General features: G+C 35.1%; 1 protein-coding gene across 1 annotated transcript in view; it reads left to right on the top strand.

Annotated features, from left to right (window-relative positions):
- Positions 1-6,808: 6,808 nt before the first annotated feature.
- Positions 6,809-18,069, top strand: part of LOC121739275 (protein scabrous-like) — a 28,048-nt gene continuing 16,787 nt past the window's right edge. The window contains exons 1-2 of the mRNA XM_042131639.1: positions 6,809-6,996; positions 16,170-16,329. Coding sequence (XP_041987573.1) covers positions 6,839-6,996; positions 16,170-16,329 — 318 coding nt within the window. The 5' untranslated portion in view covers positions 6,809-6,838. The remainder of the gene's footprint in view (positions 6,997-16,169; positions 16,330-18,069) is intronic.

The following is an 18,069-nucleotide window of genomic DNA, read 5'->3' as shown; positions in this document are numbered from 1 at the left end:
CTAAGTCTATACCAAATTTTATTAAACTCGCTTCAGCCTTTCAATACGTTAGAAAAGTAATAAAAGGACGTTGTCCTTGGATACGTTTGAAAAGTCGGATGACCCAAAAAGACAAAATCAAATCGGCTGGACCGATTTTGATATACTTACGAGTATTACTGTTTATTATATTATTACTCTTAAGGATAAAAAATATCTCTTAATATTTTTTTGCCCGTTAAATATATATACTTAACTTAAAGTTTTCAACCTTTAAATACGATATATTCTCACTATTTACTAAAGATGTATCAGACAAAACATTAGCGGCTCAGCTAGTAATAATATATTATATTTATTAACCCAAATATTCAGGCACTCTGATGTGAACGCACGGTTTGGCGCCTACAACTCGAGATCACAACCAGATATTATAATTTGTAAAGGTGACCGAATATATATATATAGGATGTAAAGGTGAGGAGGTGTAGGTCATAGGCTATAAGGTTTAATTTTCTACCTATACTGTATTTTGTAGTGGCGTAGAGCAAAATGAAAAGTATAGGCATAGTAAAAGGAGGGGAAGTAAGTTATCTTCATACAAAGGCACCACGCGCGGCTTGTATGTGTGCGCCATAGTATCAATGCGTCGCTACGTACGGCACACAACAAAATCTCGGCGAGTTTAGAGAGTTTAGATGCTCTAAAACTCACCTCTAAAAGTACCAGCCTCTAAAACTCGCCGAGATTTTGTTGTGTGCCGTACGTGGCGATGCATTGATACTATGGCGCACACATACAAGCCACGCGCGGTGCCTTTGTATGAAGATAACTTACTTCCCCTCCTTTTACTATGGTATAGGCCTATGATCTATGTCATTAAATGGAATTTTCTTTGAATTTTTGTTAGGCACGGTCGCTTGCCGCTTTCGATCGGTACGGTATCATAATAATTTTAAACAGCGGCGCGGTCGCACTGTCATAATATAAAAACAATTGCTTGTGATCTCGCGTGCAGCCGCCAAACCGCGCGTGTAAATCCAGCCTTACAGTGAACTTCATTCTAATCCTCAAATACAAATAGCACAGAAATTATATTGGACAATACTGTTCGAAACTTGAAATCCGTTTACTAAAATACGAGTATTGCTGACTTCGCAGAAACTGTAAACTAAATGCAATAGTTTGAGTTTGTCAAATAGTTCCTCTGTTAATTATACTTGGTACACTTGAGCGTAAACCGGGTAACTTGGTTAAAATACTATTTCCAAGTTTATTTCTCTTTCAATTTTACGTTTTTTTAATTTTATATTCACCAAAAGTCGTAAAACCAATTCCGCAACAAAAACTATCCTACGAGTATGTAAGGATTTCATCATTTTGATTCATAGGCAGTTTCCCTGGGAATGGTTCCGGGGCATAATGTGTATATACCTATACCACACTTGGTGCATCATGGACCGAAAAGCAGCAGCCACATAACACTAACAAACAACAAATAACACAATCACACCACAAAAAGTATTATACTTACTACAACTAAAAATGACCTTCGTGGTTTAAAACCCAATCTTGTCAATACAATGTATGTAATTGCTACAAATAAATGTATTTTCCCATACTAAATAAGTAATTAGCCCCGGCATATGTCAACCGACATCATACTCTTTTGTCTCACGTTTGCAATCTGGTGTGCGAAGCCGTTTTAGTGGGCCAGTGACGAATATATTACTCGTCTTTTTTACAAACACTTTCCAAAAAACATTTTCCACCATTCGCTTTCAAAAATCTGTCAAAAAATATTTGTGATGCTCTTGTGTATCATCGAAAAAGTCGATTTATAGGCAGACGGCGAGCCAACGTAATTTAGTCGCCTTATGTCGAACCCAGCCGACAGACCTTACATTGAGTTTACATAATCCGAAAATAACGTAGGTCCGTCAAACTGCATGTGAATAAATTTCTTTGATGGTACTTATCAGAGATAGTATATCTGGTCTCTGATGGTACATAGGAATTAAGAACATAGGACATGTCCACATCTCCACGTCACGACGTCGTCCACGTGGAACGGACGGTGCGCCGTGCGGTAACGTGGCACGGTACGTTGACGTGACGTGCAAATTTACGTCAACGTAACCTGAAATGCACGTCACGATATAGTAACATTGTCCGTCGCCATGCCTTGTAAAACTGCTACATTCTTCACTACATTATCTAGATGTGGACAGCACAATACGTATTCTGCTTAGGCTATTGTTAAAAACAGAGAAAGATAAGAAAAAAGACGTGTATTTTTACGTTACGTTGACGTAAATTTACACGTCACGTCAACGTACCGTGCCACGTTACCGGACCGTTCCATCGTGGAGATGTGGGGGCCGTAATCTGTCGGTGTGTTTGACTACGTACCTCTAAACTCTTAAAACGCATCGCAGCAGATTTTATATGAATAATATGAATACATATTTTAATTTAAACCTCTCGAGAAAGGACTTAGGCACAAGACATAATATTATCACAGCAAAGTTTTGACGCTACGAGGGCAGCACCAGCATAGACAGTATTTAAAAAGTTTTGGTCGACTTTGACATTTCTGTGAATGAATATTCACAGAATATTCATTCACATAGAAACGTCTGATATGACGTGTGCAACATGTCGGATTTTGTTCGGATTGTTTACTGTATGTCCTAGTAGCGCCCTCTGCTCCGACCGCAGCGTAAGGAGAATTGTAAAATCATCCTCAATAGTATATCGCGCAATAAACGATATAGCTTCTGTTCGAAATTCGAATGAAGTCATAGACCACAAATTCTAGTATTATCATAATAGTTAGCATACATTCTATACTCATAAAATATATACTTACTTATAATATTTTATTTTATTTTTAATAGTTTTAATTGAGCCAAGAGGATACTTTGTATCTTATCATAAACGACTACAATAATAGAAAAAACAAACGAATAATAATAAAACAACATTTTTTTCATCATAATATTTCATAATTTATTCATTCATCTTAAGAATACACCCGGCTTAAGTACATAATATATTTAACATTAAACTCAATTTCAAATATCTCAACGCTTTAGATATAATTATGTTATTTTCAGTTTTGAAGATTGAATCGTAAACTTTATGACCTTGTCTTATATTCTGCATGGAATTTAAAATATTTCATCTTACACAACTTCTATAAACATTTGATAAATATTATTTTGTATAAACACGATCTACATATTACGATAGATAATAAAATATAAAAAATATTGTCTTCTTTTATTGCTGAAGAAAGAGAAAACTATTGTGCCAATCATAGTACTTTCAGAAACGATTTTATTACAAATTGCTTTGATGTATCAACCAAGGACGAAGCATTTTTATATCATTACTGGTTTGATCGAATCGATGATGTTAATATCAGCTTAATCATTTTATGCTATTGATTTTTATGGAAATGCCTCAGGCAGGTATGAGTTCTATAAGATATTGATAACTTTATTGCAAAGTAACGACTTTTCTCGACTGTCAATCACTCTCCTCAGCACATCGCAAGAAAAGGGTGTCAATTGTGATCTTGACTGTCTAGCGCTTGAAAAAGCAGAAGTGTCCCTGTGGAGGTGGGCAAAAGAGGCCCAATAATTCCGAAAACGCTCGAGCTTTCTCGTTATCTTATAGATAAAACACTTATTAAATACAAGTGTTTTTAATTTTATTAAAGTATTTATTACAAACACTTAAAATTAAAGTACAATTTGATGTTTTAGTACTTAAACTAGGCCTAGCCTGTTTTTAAGTCTGTACTAGTAATTTCTTCCAGTGTAACAAAATAATATGGATAATATTATAATGAAATGCCCAATGTCACTGGGCTTTCTATTACTTCGTGGTTACTCGGGTTCGTCACGGCGTAGGATTACTACGCCGTGACGAACCCGTAATTAAGCAATTGCCTTGGGCATCACGTCTGAGGGGGCACCAGAAGAGTAAAGGTTCAAAGACCGATTCTAGTTGAGATACGGATAGGGGGGCCCACAGGCATGGATTGCTTAGGGCATCGAGTAGTCTTAATCCGTCACTGAGGATAGTGACGGGTCTGCGCAATGTTGACGACCGCCGGTAGAGTAGGTTCTATCGTACCAGCAACTCTGCATTAAGCGGGGAGTGGAGCACCATGCGGTCTTATGGTGCTCCGCGCCCCGTTGGTGGGTAGATCGGCCGACCGGTACGGCCGATGTCCCCAATCCGCTGCGTAAAGCTTTTCCCCATGTAAAAAAGGTACTATCAGAGAAGTTGATTCCTAGACAGATGGGGGACCTACGTAGTTCCTCGATGGCACATCACGGCTCGGAAATGTAACACACGGACTTCTATAGAATGTAAGGTCCATAAATATTGTACGTTAATGGTGAATCGCTACAGTTCAAGTAGAATTTGTAGTAACGATAATATCTTATTGGTTTACAGAAGTAGGCAGATACAGATACTAATAATTGTAGAGTCTTTGGCTTTGTGAATATCTTATTGCGAAAGCCAAGATCCGAGAATAATAAGGATAACTTACAGTTAATTATACTTTAAGACACAGTGTTTGATTGCAAACAAAGTTTAGATGTATTTATTGATGGACTAGGTAGCCCGTGATTCGTGAACCTCGTGTCACTTAACTACTGAATTTTCTTACCGTATAAACCTTCCAGGATTTCCATGAATATTTTAAGACTAAAATCAGTCACAATGGTTCAGCCGTTCTCGAGTTTAAGCTAGACTAACAAAATTAAAAAATCATTAAAATATAATATAGATATAATATTTTGACAAAAATCATCTTACTGGAAAAGAAATATCCACAGCCGAACATATAACCTCCTCGTTTTTTTGAAGTTGGTTAAAAAGCAAATAGAGGTTAGAGTAAAATTAGTCCAATTTTTTCAGATGCAAATATTCTTTACTTATTCATATTTACGGCCCGGATAAATCTTATATATAAAATTCTTGTGTCACAATGTTAGTTACCGTACTCCTCCGAAACGGCTTTACTGATTTTAACCAAATTTTATATGCATATTCAGTGGGTCTGAGAATCGGCTACTGGGTACTTTTTATATTGATAAGTGCATTTGTTGAATAAATAATAGTAAATTATTACAACTCGAGACTGACGGCGACCATTCTTTGTGCGACGGGATAGCGATCGACGTTGCCATGGTGACATACTTATTTAGTCACTTCAATAAAATAATACGGGTGAAATACCTTCTTTGTATGGCAAAGAAACGTTTGCCGGGACAGCTAGTATAATATAAAATACTCTATCTAAGCTCGTTGTATCTTACAAAATATTAACAATTATATAAAATAAAGATCCTTGTTACGTTAATATACCAATACTGTGGATACCAATTTAGAATACGATTTTTATGAAACCTCTCGTTCCAAAATCCGACAAGCTATTTATGCCTATGACCATCTAGATTTTTAGAGTGTGCCAATAAAAATATACAGTTTACATACAATTTATGTCAAACATATCGAAAAACATAATATCCATGTAATATCCCATCTTTTGTCACAATCGAGTCGAGTAAAAAATAAATAGTTTTTATGTTATCTAAGGAAATGAAGTTGAGGCAGCCATAAACATGAAAAGACTTTATAATTACACTGTCAATATGTTTAAAAAATTATATTGCTCATCGCTTGAAGAACCAGAATGAAGTTATAATTCCTGCCTGATAGAGTCTAAGCGAGCAATTTCATACTTGTTAAGGCTCTTAGTTTAGAATATAAGAACTTTTCTTGTACAAAATGCGACGATATTATGTTGATAGAGTTTTAAACTCATATCAAAGAATAATGTTTTAGAATTTGTAGATAGAACAGAAGAAAATAATGCATAGCGATTGTCACTGTGGTCGCAAAGTTAAGCTCTTAAAATTAGAATACTTATATCTAGTAAAAATACAAAGAAAAGGTCACAAAATGTCTACAAGCAATGGGAAAAAATATTTCTATTTAATACACAGGTTGTCATGAAAAGAAACCGTGACGTAGTAGATAGTACCTATGCCATGCTTTGTACTAGTATCGTACTTTACATTTGCAAATTGTAGAAACTATTTGATTTTACCTTTCGTTTACTTAATTTAAAATTCTTCACAGAGATGAGAGAAAGTTATATTTTTGGTTTGTTAAAATTTGGGGACTGAAATAGAGAATTTTGTAATTTGGATATTTTTCGCTAATCTTTTTTATTTAATTCTGTCTTCTTTGATAGATCGTAGAGTTGCCAAAGCGATTCTCGATAATATAGAAGACTATGAAAGGTTTAGGTTTCTTGTAGGCATTTACATAATGCCTAGTACCTACAATGAGCTTGTACATATTATAAACCCCCGTTGAAGCAATTAATTTTGTAATTACCTATTATAGCCACAGGCTCATTTCTACGAGTTCATAGTCTCGACAGAACCGTACATTTTTCTATGATAATAGGTGGCAAATGTTATTATCCCTTGTTTGTTCCATTTGAGAAAAAAGTACCGAATACTGAAAAATGCTTTTCGAAACTGACAACAATGTGACGTGATTAGTGATTTTCGCTCGTAATTAGTATGTAAGTACTTTGGAGGCTTCGGGGCTCGGGCAACTGTTAGCCGCATCTGCGTCGCACCCTCGACGTATACTTTACATCTCACACCACCTCTATCGGCTGCGATATAAGGACTATTCCCATAGAACATCGAAGGCAAAATAAGTGTGGACGCCCCGTACTTATACTACCGCGAGTGCTACCCGCAGCCATTCTCAGTTGGACCGTCGCGCGGGCAGCACATGCTTCCCGGAACTCAAAATGCGGTGCTTTATTTTTTGTGTTTTTCTAATGACTGTTGGGTGCGCTGAAATCAAAGTTAAGCAGGAGTTGCAGGCGTTGGCCGAACAGATTGAGATCCTGAAAACCCTCCACCTGAACGATGTCAACAACCTGAAAAGTGAAATCGAAGAGCTCAAGTAAGTTTAGCATAAGTTTACAGTTTTTGAAACTTTTTTGGTTGTTCTTTTTTCAATTTTGATAAATGACTAATGTTTTTTTTTTTCATTAAATTAATTATTGTAGTTGTATGTAAATAATTATTGTAACTGTATTATGCTACGCGACTGATATAATATTTATTATAAAGCGAATTATTATTTTCTAAATCTTTGTATTTGATATTAAATTAAAAATTATTTTAAATGTTATTTCATATAAGTAAGTAAGTAAACGAATTTCTCTTATCTTATTAATAATTGAAATATAAAAATTAAGATTAAGTATTTTTTAAATTATTGTCAAAAAGTTTTCCCTGCTTTGCGTTATTACTAAATTGTTTATACTTAATTGTATTTTTATTTCAATTTATTTACATTTTTTACTCCATTTTCTATTAAAAACTTTTTCAAAGTAGAGGTCCGGAATTAAATCGATGATTAAAAATCGTGCTGCATCATTGAATGCAGAATGAAAGAGGATTTTCGAAAACTGGCTCTACTGCCGCCATTTAATCATATAGCGGCGCGCTCTTTGTAGCCGCAATAAGACGAATAAGTTTTATTGCAATCGGATGAGCATTGCGTTAAATGCGAATGGAAAACAATTTTTACAGAGGCTCATAAAATAAATCCTGTTTCGAAACTTATTGACAGCTCAAAATGGCGGATTCTCTTGAGTGCATTTAAAAATGAATTCGCGTCTCTGGGGAAGATGTCTCGGAGTTGCCTGTTACTTTATGGTAAATAGGCAGGCACGCCAATAAAAGTTTTGAGTTTTGATATTTTAAAGCAGAATTTTACTTAAACCGTAATATTATACATTGCGTTTCATCGAGAGGAAAACTTTGGGGAAGGCCTTTGCCCAGCAGTGGGACAGTAGGAGGACAGAGTCTTAGAAAAACATATAATAAGTAACTACATATTATAATAAATGCAAAGATATGCATGTGGATGTTTAGTCAATGTTGCTCTTCCGTATTAAATTACTAAAATTTTAATTACATTAGATAAATTGCGATCAATTTCCTAAAGTCTTTCAGACCCAACCAAAAAGGTTATTTCACCAACGACTGTTAAAGTTAACGCTCGAATTAGTATCATGTCTTCTCTTTCATTCATAAGAAAATTATGAATGAAAGAGAAGACATGATATTTTAACAAGCTGTTAACATTGACTAACATACGTTGGTGAAATTGGGGCTTAGCTAAGTTTTAAATTTTTGTTAACCCTTGATCATATTGATTAGGTATGAGTAGGCCAAAAGAAGAGTTTCCATGGGATATGTACTGTATTTATTTCGCGGGCGTTATTTCTCAATAATGTAACTAGATATATCAAGAAGATACTCGCGTCCGCTAGTTTAGCATAAAGAAGTGGCAATCCGAGGATCCAAAGTGCTCTTGACATGAACCAGGCTGTCCTCATCAGGAATACATTATCTATTCCGCAATTATCTAAGCCACTTCAAGACGCAATAAAAAGACAAGAGGGTCGCGAAGTTATTTTAAGAAGTGAGGGTTTCAAGGATTTAAACTGAGGGTGAATAGATGTTAATTTTTTTCTTAAAAATGAATCAAGACAGGATTTTTTTTTTTTGGTAGCTTGTTTATTTTAAATTATTAATGCAGTTTACAACTTTACAAGAAAAAATATTGTAAAGCCATGTCCATATTCTTATTTTTTTGAAATTTTGTATGCTTTATACTTATCACAAATAAAAATAATATTGAATAAATTAAAAATTATTCTCCAATTTCCACTCTATGAAATGTTTATCGCATATAAAATAAATTTACCCAGAATTAAATAAAATTACTGCTCTACTTTGGTTAAATTGTAGCTAATTAACTCTTAACACTGCGACCGGGTAAAATTTCATTCCGCCGTTTTTCCTTGCATTCTATTTTTGTTATCTCCGCTTCTTTAGACCAATGTTCTTTAATTCCTACACAAAAAGCTGAAAGGAGTCTCTTAATGAGACAATGCGACCGTCTGTAATAAATATTTACTTCAGAAAATGTTGTACTCGAAAAAAGATGGAAGCACTCCCTTGACAATTGTAAATTTTCAGAGTTCTGAGACTGAAAAAAGAATAAAAAAGTTTTCTATAGTTCGCCGTGAAGTTAACCCGGAGGTTAATACATTTTTTTCAACAGCGTTAACAAGCAAAAAGTTGGCTGCATTATGAGTATAATGCGATAATTAAGTCGCTTTATTTTATAAATATATCGGATCATAAAAGTCTCGTACTCCACTTTGTAATTAATGTACGAATCAAGACCTTCCCTTTGGAATTCAAATTTTATGCCGCCGTAAAGTTTTATTCGACTAGCGGCGAATTAAAATATCGGAGAATCCATGAGGTGCAGGCATTCACAAAACACCTGCGACACTGGACGCGCCGACTCCAGAACAGGCTTTGGGCGCTATATGTTCGAACGTTCATATATAAAAAACCTCACCGAGATATAATTTGTAACCGACGAGGCAGAAATATTGCAATCGTAGCTCTTATTGCGAAGGGATAAGAGCGAAATGACAAATTAAACACCAGCCCGCGCGCAACATTATAGTCACCGCTATCGCAACAAAATAAGTGTGCATATTTGAATGCAATGTCGCCAGCTGTTTTCTGGTTTTGTTAATCAATTTTTGCGTATATCTGTAGAGCTTTTTAGTTTTGCATCACAATTCACAATTATTGTCGTGTATACTTTTTATGCGTGTCATTTTCATCAAGGTATACATCGCTAGTCGCTACCTGAAGGCTTTTGTTTAATTAAAATTAACTGAAACATTTTTATTCAATTAAATATATCAATTAAGTATATTAAACATAGTTATAGCTATTCATATTATTATGCCCAATTTAAATAGAAGTCTTTGATGCCCTATAGGTTAACATATTACATTAGAAAGATAAAAAAAGTCATAATTCATTTAAAAAACTGAAACAGGTTTATATGTAAATTTTTATCGAAAGAAAAAAAAAATTGTAAATTCAAACTTTTTATCGAAAGTAAAACAACATTTCGATTCGCCGCGAAACCACACTCGTTAATTACAATTAATTATGATATTCAAATCTACATTTACAATTTATTATTAAATTGAATGTTATCAACTCTTTGAGCAGAAATCCTTCGACAATAATGTAAATCATGAAAATTTGATGTTTTCAACAACACCTTGGAACTCGTGAAATGAATTCAATGCATATTAATTATCTGTTAAGCGTTTTGGCCGTTTTAATGCCTTTATTAAAGTTTTACTCGTGTCTTGATTGCTTCTCTAGTTAAAAACAGATGATATAGCAGATTAAAAATATATAAAATATGCAAGTACTTATATAATATAAGTAGGTAATTAAACAAAAAAATGTATAGTTTTGGTTTTATATCGAGTATCGGAGAGAGCCAATATAGCAGATAGCAACAGCTTAAGAGATTATGTGTTAAGAGGATTCCACACCGCCATTTTTTCCATACAAACGTTGTCCCCTGTTTCCTCCCTGGATGATGCTAGTAGAGTTATAATTTTTTTCCTGAATATCTACGGCCACTAATACAATGTCCCTATGTTTTCTTTTTTTTCATAATTTAATTATTAAATAAGATATGAACGTTCAAAAACCCAAAAAAATGGCCAGATTTTCCACTGTGTTCAAACGTCCAGAAAACAGATTTGGATAGATTATACAAAAAAAGCAAAACATAGGAACATAGCTCAAGCCTTTTTTTAATCTTTAATGAAAAAAGTACTTAAATCGGTTAAGTTTTGGAGAAGGAATCAGGGGACAACGAATCGTTGATTTTCTGGATTTTCTGCAGTTGTCTCTATCGCGTTCTGCGGTATAGGCTTGAGGTAAGGGAGACAGCTATAGATATTACACGTACTTTTTTTTCATTTCTGTAGCCGCTGTTGTATCCTCTTAAGTAACAAAGTTTACTAGCGCAGAATGCAGATACCACTAATGCCCAACTGTAAAGGTAGTTCATGAAATATTCACTTAAGCCACGCGCGCACTAGCAACTGAATTCTCTCTGTTAACTTTCGTCTGGAAGAAACCGAAAAAATTGCAACAAATTAATAACACTTTTCATTGAAATAAAAGAAGACCAAGGGTTACAAAGAAGAGCATCCTTATGTGAATTAGGTAGGTACCTGAGTGAAACGCAAGTAACGCCGCACGGCGCGCCGCGGGGTAAACGCGAAGAAATCAAGTCAACGGGTGTGTGGGGTGAAACATCTGGCTGTAATGGCATGTTTATTTATATCCCAATCGGAAGCGAGTGAGCCCACATCCGCCAATGGCACGTGTACCCAACGAAACCAAATAATATAATAAACGCGGCTTTTTTGTGTATATTCAAAGAAATATAGCGGACTGCGGAAGGCTTTATAATGCAAAGGTGTACTTATAAAACTTTTGACAACTAAAACCTTTGCCTCTTTGACTATAATACGGGGTGTCAAATTGCTAAAGAACTTTATTTTTCTGCAAAAAAAAAAAATAAGCGGAATATGTTATGTTTAATTAATTTTACAATATTAAATCCTTGCCCAAATAATAAATTTGTCCTTGTCTATTTCGTTTTGGAGCAAATAAAATCTGGAATTCTAGGAGTATTTTTGACGGTGTAAACTGTAATGACTTATTATTAAACATAAATCTAGTTATTAAAATCTTATTTTATATTTTTAGCAACTGCTATTATTGCACTTATCTTAAAACCTTATAAAACGTTCCGCGAAAGTGTAACTAATTTACCTATATAGGTACTTAAGGTAAATTGTGAATTATTTAAATCTAACACATGGCGTTAGAAATCGAGGAGCGCGTTAGGAGTTTTTCTAACATGTAATAGTAGCAGGTGGTACATTTTTATTCAACGGCATTTGGTCGATGTAAATTTTTTTTGAGACGCGACGTTTGAAATGTAACCTTATGCGCTGCCAATACAACCTATACAACTTTTTAATTTTGACCAAACGCTTTCGTACACCTGTATAATCAAATATGTTAATGCGGCGCAGGCGATTTCGGGCTTTATCTCGTGGACGCAGACGCTATTATCGGAGCGAGAATGTTCGTTTATAGACGCGAAGGGCTGTTTTTTTTTTAATAAGTTCGGTGAACAAATGTCGCTACCATATGCTCATAAACGAAAACAGAATGAATTATGATAAGGGATCTAATTAAATGATAATTTAATTCCTTGATAGTACGTGGCGGTGCCGCATTTTTTATTTTTATGTAAAGCAGTTTATGATACTTTTTGCGAAATGTAGCACGACTAATTGCTTTATAAACATTTAACGTACCATCAACCATGATAACGGCGACATAATTAAATATAACTGAGTAGATATTAAGAACTTTTAATTACAATAAAAAAATGCACGATAACTTTAAACAGTTTTATCAGAATTCATAACTTTAAAATGCATACCAGCTAGAATTCAATTTTATAAAGTTATTCCATCAAAATATCGTCTTCACTAGCCTTAAGTTTTCTTTTCATCTCGCTACTCGCTAGTCTATGTAGAGTTCGAGTATGAAGCGTGATATGATCCACTACAAGCATGTAGCTTACTCCTGCATAGTATAATATGAATATAATATGTATCATGTATATTATATTCGATTAGAGAAATTGATCCATCGGCAGATGGCGGACCTACGTTATTTGGTTGGGTAATGGGTTACGTCCCAACTCCCATCCGACCGATGTCTAACATTGACTTGACCAGGCCAAGTAACATAGGTCCGCCATCTGCCTATTACCAAATTTTTCTGACGGTAGAAAAAAAATGCTTTTAGAATTCTAATTTTAAAACTCGATAACGAAATGCGATAAATTATGTTTCTAATGATTTCTAACATGTCATACTTAAATATTTTTACATTTATTAAAACTTTTTGCATACTTATATGCTCTATCTGTCAAGAAGAAGTTTTGTAAGACAAATCTTGGTACTACCATGATGTACTACTAAAATACTTATTATATATTCTGTGATAAAGCGTAGATAAAGTATAATCTAACTTTTATTATAAAATGTATTACGATTTACGTCACATAGGTACCCATCAGTTTCAGAATTTCCTCAAAATCATCAATTATTAGATACATATATTTATTTAAAGTAGATATGTATTGGCTTAGTTCAAATACAACATTTCTAACGCAATGTTGCGAATAAAATGTGAAGTATGCTTAAGCAAGTTTTTTATTTTTTACTTGCTCTTAACTATTTAAAATATTTTTAAGTATAATAAAATATAAACTTAACGGTCTTAATGGAAGAAGCCTCTATAATATTCTGAGATATGAATTATAATCCAACGAGATCTATAAACTGAACCGAAAACTTTTAATTGGTTCGTTATAAGTGACGACATCGATACATTAACTCTCCAACTGTACCAATTATCAAAAGTAAATAACCAAGTTTCGGGTAAATATTTGAATAAACTTCTATTAGGAAACGATAAGAAACGGCACCTTGCTTATATTGATTTAAAAGAGGCACATCTATTTGCACATTGATAATGACACATAGGGTTGCCAGGCGTCTGGATAAACCAGGACACAGTCAGGCTTTTTGCTTGCGTGTCCGGCCAAAATAAAGGGAGTCCGGCTTTGAGAGCTTTGAGTAGATATTTTTATATGAAAATCCTACTAATTTTACACGGATCCATATATAAATTCTCGTGTCACGGGGTGCGTGGTTGAACTCTTCGAAAACGGCTCGACCGATTTTCGTGAATCTTAGCGAGCATATCGGCTAAGGTTAAGAATCGGACAACATGTACTTTTTATATTGATGAGTGTATTTGTTAAATAAATAATAGTAAATTATTACAACTCGAGACTGACGGCGACCATTGTTTGCGTGACGGGATAGCGATGGACTTTGCCATGGTGACATACTTATTTAGTCGCTTCAATAAAATAAAATGGGCGAAAATTTAAATACTTTATACGGCAAAACAACATTTGCCGGGACAGCTCGTCATGTATAATTTCATCTATTAGATGTTATTTTTTTTCGTAGATGTTAGTACGCAATAGGCTTCCGGCTTTTTGTAAAAGTGTCCGGCAAAGAATGCTACTTTGTCCGGCTTTTCGGTTGCGACCTGGCAACCCTAATGTCACATCTATTTGCTCAACGCGACCCAAATCATTGGCTATCGAAAGCTAACTGCTTCCGGGAATCGGCAGGTGGTAGATTCACGTTTCTAATTTATTTGATCAATTTGATAGTGCCAGGTGGACGTTTGATGGAAATTTTATCTCGCAGCTTTTGGTCACCAGCTCGAAGTCATTTGTACCTTTAATAGTATGCGTGTAGATTAATGGGGTGTTGCCTACAACTTCGAGCCGAAAATCTTTGTACGAGAACCCTCAATTTTCTTGGTATAAAAACTTCTCCATGCCCAGGGAGTCGGGACTCAAAGTATTTTCATCGCCATCAAAATCAGTTTCAGCGTAAAGAGTAACAGACATACACTATCACATATCAGCATGGATAATTACCAACAAGCAGCGGAAACACCATAATGAAGTGATTTAAACGTTGCCCTTTTAACTGCCTTTGAAACCTTTGGTTTTTATGGTTCATACGGAGCGTGCAGCGTGACGCGGGGGTATGTGGGGTGTGGTGGGTAAGGGGGGGAGTACAGTACAGTACAGAGGAGACACGGTCGGGGCCGCCCGGTCTTGCATAACATAACATCCTCTTCCGCTCACATGCGCCCGAATTACGGATACGGGCCTATAATAGTTTACCCGATCAGTCCTCTACTCGTCTTTCATGTTTGTTAGATTCTCTTGTTATCTCTCATACTTGTGCGTTACTATTTTAAAATCTCATACTTGGTTTTTTTTCTCACATGCGCTCTAATAACGGATTTATAAGGGGCTGTAGTTTACCCGATGACTCCTTTACTCAATTATCTCCCTTCAAGTTGTAATACTCTCTATATTATTTTTCACTCATTGTAACATTGCTATTTAAAATTCTTTATTAAGGTAGCTATCAACCTTTTGGGCATTCCTTAACACAGTTAATGAACGGATAAAATGTGGTTTCCCCTGTTTAACTAAAAAACCACAAGTCTAATTGACAAGAAGCCAAGAAAAAAGACAAGCTTTTTTATTAGCAATCTTATAATTGGTAAGGGTTATTAACTTTGAATAATTATATTTTTTACCTGATACGATACGGTGATCTGACTTTACTTGGAATCACCAACCCTAAAATTCCTAAGGACCCCATAATATGCATTAATTAATTACACATTCAACTTTTATTTATATATTTTTATCTTAAGTTCTGCTCGGTAGATCAACTTTTGGGGTCATTTAAACCCTTTTTATCTTTACTTACATCGGAATGTCGTTGAGATCAGTTAATACTTAATACTTATTTTTATGTATTAGGTACTCGCTGAGCCGCGTGGCTTTGCCTGCGTGAACGTAGCTCGAAAGTAATTACCAATTTCGAAACAAACCCCACAAACGGCGGCGTGCTCTAAACAAACTTTCATCCCCTATTTTACCCCCTTAAAAGCTTTTTATAACTACGTGTGTTGTTTTTTATTTATATGAAGCAATAATCGAAAAAGGTTTTAAGCTTCTATATATTTAAAAATGCATCTTAACAAATATACCTTCAAAAGCTTATAAGCTTTAGGCGTGCAGCGGTAGAAATTCCTGGTAACATAATTCACAAATTCCAGCCAGAGCCGGGGGTTAGACGCAGTGTTGATATAAAGTTATTTACGCCCAACTGTTATGCCAGCAGATTGTTGGGTTAATGTTACACTTTAGCGAGCTCAAACTTACTAAAAGTTAGCGACAAAAGTATTAAACTGTTGGGATGCTCTATTGCTATAAATCCTAGATTATGTTGATACGAATCATGATAACAATTTTAAGGGTCCCGTAGACACTTTACGGAAAAACTATCAAGCCTATTGATTAGTGTTTTAACATAAGTAGTAATTTTTATTTATATGTAGATGTGTTATCATCAGTCAGTCAAGGTGTGACGACGCGAGCCCTCACAAAGCTCGGCTTTTAGCTAGTTACTGAAATATCACTAGACTGTACTATAATACTAATCTTAGTTTATCTTCTAGGCAGCACTGTGCCCCGACCAACAACCACGAACGCAACGAGCAAGCTACCCTACAATGGGCGAAGACCTCCATGAAGGAACTACGAGTGGAGATGAAGGAGTTGAGCCGAAGTGTCAACAGCTCGCTTCTACTGCGCCAACTTCACACCATACGGAACGAAGTGAGTATTATCAAATTAGGTACAGCCTTTCTAGGATATTTTGGTAGATATTGTCATATCACGTGCCACTCAAAAGACGCCAGTTGCCATTCAAGCCAAGTGTTAGTTGCCATTTTCGTGCAAAATTCATCTAAATGGTATCACATTGACAGGAGATATAGCAGAACTGTCTTTCAAGTGACATTCAATATGGCGGCCGGATTTCAAATTCAGCTACACAAAAGCCTTGCACGGCCATTATCACTATGTAAAAGGCTATAAAATATAAATCATTTTTGTTATTGTCGGTTACTTTTACTGGATTGTACTTACATTTACAATAATTATTATATCAACTAGCGACCCGCCCCGGCTTCGCACGGGTATAAAATAAATTATGGCCTAAGTCACTGAAAAAATTATTAAAATCGATTCAGTAGTTTGGTTTTAATTAATTTATATTCATTACTACCCGTGGCCCGCATTGGTCGGTACTGCCGCAAAAGCTAAGTACGTCCCGCAATTTTTAAATCTGTAATATCTTCGAAAATATTAATTTAAAATTAAAATCGTAATATTATGCTGTAGAGGGCCATAATCAATAATATATTTAAAGTATTTAATTGAATAAGGATTATTGCCGTATTGGTTAAAATCGCTTCAAAAATTAGCCATGATTTGAAGTTAAAAGTAAATGACAAAAAAATATGTTATTGTGGGATATACTTATACGTGGGAGAGCCATGCTTCGGCACGAATGGGTCGGCTCGACCGGAGAAATACCACGTTCTCACAGAAAACCGGCGTGAAACAGCGCTTACGCTGTGTTTCGCCGAGTGAGTTTACCGGAGGCCCAATCCCCTACCCTATTCCCTTCCCTACCCTCCCCTATTCCCATCCCTGCCCTCCCCTATTACCCTATTCCCTCTTAAAAGGCCGGTAACGCACCTGCAGCTCTTCTGATGCTGCGAGTGTCCATGGGCGACGGAAGTTGCTTTCCATCAGGTGACCCGGTTGCTCGTTTGCCCCCTTATTTCATAAAAAAAAATATACCATCGCGGTGTTTTCTGTAGACCTTTTCAATGTGTACAATGCGCACCCCTGCATTGGTACTTGCACTATTATCTATTCTGTGGCATTGGTAGCGCCTACTTCGAAACGGGCGTAAATCGCAATATTTTGATTTCGCCATAACTTCTAAACCAAACATCCAATTTTAATAATTCAAAGAGCAAATATAATCTACATAAACTGTACTCAGTGATGAAATTATTTATTTTGATAAGGATTATTAGCATGAGTAAAATAAATGCGTTTAAATGTGGTCCAAAAAAAGTCAAGATTTTTAAATAAAAAAATGGTTGTTGTGTCTCACTTGACATAGATAGGTATAGTGTGTCGCGGACATTTTTGTAGATATTTATAAGATCTACATTTTCTTAGAACATTGTATAGTTCTATCTTTTATAGTTTAGGCAGCATACGCAAAATAAGTAAATTTTCTAGTTGTTTCCGAAAAACTGAAATATCTTACGGAACTCTATTTTCTCCAAAATAAATAGTAGTCTATGTTACTCGTAAATAATGTAGCTTTCGAATGGTAAAAGAATTTTTAAAATCGGTCCAGTAGTTTTTGAGCATATTCATTACAATTAAACAAACAAACAAAGTTTACCTCTTTATAATATTAGTATAGATAGTATAGATAACCTATAAAGGCATTTTAATTCATTAACACCCTGTAATATTACAAATGGAAGC

This window comes from Aricia agestis, chromosome Z, assembly GCF_905147365.1.
Source record: "Aricia agestis chromosome Z, ilAriAges1.1, whole genome shotgun sequence".
Classification (NCBI taxonomy): Eukaryota; Metazoa; Arthropoda; class Insecta; order Lepidoptera; family Lycaenidae; genus Aricia; species Aricia agestis.
This window is presented reverse-complemented; position numbering and strand designations above follow the sequence as displayed.